The sequence below is a fragment of the Myotis brandtii genome, unplaced genomic scaffold (assembly GCF_000412655.1).
Source record: "Myotis brandtii unplaced genomic scaffold, ASM41265v1 scaffold147, whole genome shotgun sequence".
Classification (NCBI taxonomy): Eukaryota; Metazoa; Chordata; class Mammalia; order Chiroptera; family Vespertilionidae; genus Myotis; species Myotis brandtii.
In genome coordinates, this window is record NW_005355292.1 from 357867 (window position 1) to 359891 (window position 2025).

Consider the following 2025-nt stretch of genomic DNA (forward strand, 5'->3'; position numbering starts at 1 on the left):
GGGCGGCCGTGCAGCAGCTGCAGGCCGAGGGCCTGAGCCCGCGCTTCCAGCAGCTGGACATCGACGACCTGCAGAGCATCCGCGCCCTGCGCGACTTCCTGCGCAAGGAGTACGGGGGCCTGGACGTGCTGGTCAACAACGCGGGCATTGCCTTAAAGGGTAAAAGGATGTGTGGTCCCAGGAGGGCTCACCCCAGCACCTGCAGCCAGGGTGGCTGGTATGTCGGAGTATCGTTACAATGGGGCTCCTCGCGTGTATGGGTGCAGGATTGCTCCCGAGGGAAGTAGGAGAGGCTGGGGGTAGGGGTGCCACTAGATCAAACTGCAAGAGAAGCTGGAGAGCCTTCTGGCCCAGACACCTTTGTGTTCTTGGCCCAGATGCCTGCGAGTCTTTTCTAGGTTGTCACAGTTTCTCCTGGTTTAACCTTGAGGGCAACGGGGTGAATTTTGCACAAACAAGTTCACAGAGACCCCATAGTGCACCCTTCACCAGCCTCCGGGAATGGCACCATCTCAGACACTATGTTGGGAACATCAGTATAGAACATCAGGAAACAAGGAAATGGTGATTGCACAGTGCTATTACTAGGAACCAATTATACAAAAAATTCACATTTTATGTCATTCTATGGAAAGTTACCACATGGCTACTATTTATTAAGTCTACTCTCCTCTCCTGAAAGGGAATGATCCCACACCGTTTCATATTCAAGCAGAAGTGACGATGAAAACAAACTTTTTTGGTACCCGAGACGTCTGCTCGGAGCTGCTGCCTCTCATGAAACCCCAAGGTGAGTCTAGGAGCCCTGGCTGCCTTGTTTGTGGCAGCATCCAGTCCTGCCCTCCCCTGGTGTCATCTCCAGGCCCCTCCCTGCTCTTGCTCCTGCTCCCTGCTCAGCGGCACTGCCCCCTGGTGTCTCACCAGGCCAGCTGCCCTTCAGCCTCAGGACTGGGCTATGTTTGCTGTCTGTCCCCCTGTGCTGGTTCCAGCAAGTGCGCACTGTGCGCTGTGCAGTCGCACTCAGAGGCGCTCGGAACCTCACGGGAGCCCTGGTCGCAGCGGTGGACGTCCACGGCCAACTCTGCTCTCCACGCAAGTGCTTCTCGAGCCTCCTGCCCGGCCATGTCGTCCTGCAGCCGCGTGGCGCTCGGCTTGGGCTGAACTTACATCACAGGAAGGGCCAGACCCGGAATGGGGGCCTTAGTAAACCTGGAACATTCAGCCCCCCCCGCCGCGTGGCGCTCGTGACCGGGGCCAACAAGGGCATCGGCTTCACCATCACGCGGAATCTGTGCCGCCAGTTCTCGGGCACAGACCTGGAGCACAGAACTCAGTTGGTGCTGCTTCTCAGATTGTCTGGGACACCACAGAGCGGGACAACACCTCCTAACCCCTGTGACCCACAGCGCTGTCTGCTCTCTGGTCAAGTGCCCCCAGGACCCCTGCCAGCCATGGCGTCTTAACACCTGTGGCCCTGGAGACTGTGGCCAGTAAGGGCACCCGCTTCGCCATCACACCGGACCTGTGCAGGCGGTTCTTGGGGAAGCGGCGCTCACTGCACGGGACTCAGTGCGGGGTTGGGCAGCTGTGTGGCAACTGCACAGGCCGAGGGCTAGGGCCCTGCTTCCACCATCTGGACATCCATGACCTGTAGAGCGTCTACATGGTTCCTGTGAAAGGAGTGTGGGGGTCACTGCGAGGTGAAGACCAGCCAGGGATGAGCCCGGAGCTTTGCTTTCACACACTTCGGGGACAAATCAACACTCACGTGAGTCCTTGTCGCGTTCTCTCAGCTTATTCCACAATTCCAGTCCCAAAGACTTGTTTTTGGGGCTGCATTTTTTAAAACACCAGGGGAAAACCCACGGAGAACCAAGGCTGAGGGCTCAGTTTAAAGGCAGTCAGACGACCAATCAAAATGATTCTCTGATGACAGACGTCGGCAGCAGCCAAAGGCCTTCGTCTTGGGCCCGCCCATCTGTAAACCTGCCAGGTGGCTCTGGTTCGCATTCCCAGCACCTTGGG

The 2025-nt window shown here is 57.7% G+C and overlaps 1 protein-coding gene across 1 annotated transcript; it reads left to right on the plus strand.

Annotated features, from left to right (window-relative positions):
• Nucleotides 1-2: 2 nt before the first annotated feature.
• LOC102242716 lies at nucleotides 3-1654 on the plus strand (the record flags this gene model as incomplete). The annotated part of the gene is made up of 4 exons (XM_014535658.1): nucleotides 3-159; nucleotides 683-1092; nucleotides 1137-1333; nucleotides 1429-1654. Coding segments are annotated over 4 exons (990 nt in total), but the record flags the coding sequence as incomplete, so codon positions are not given.
• Between the last annotated feature and the right edge of the window lie 371 nt (nucleotides 1655-2025).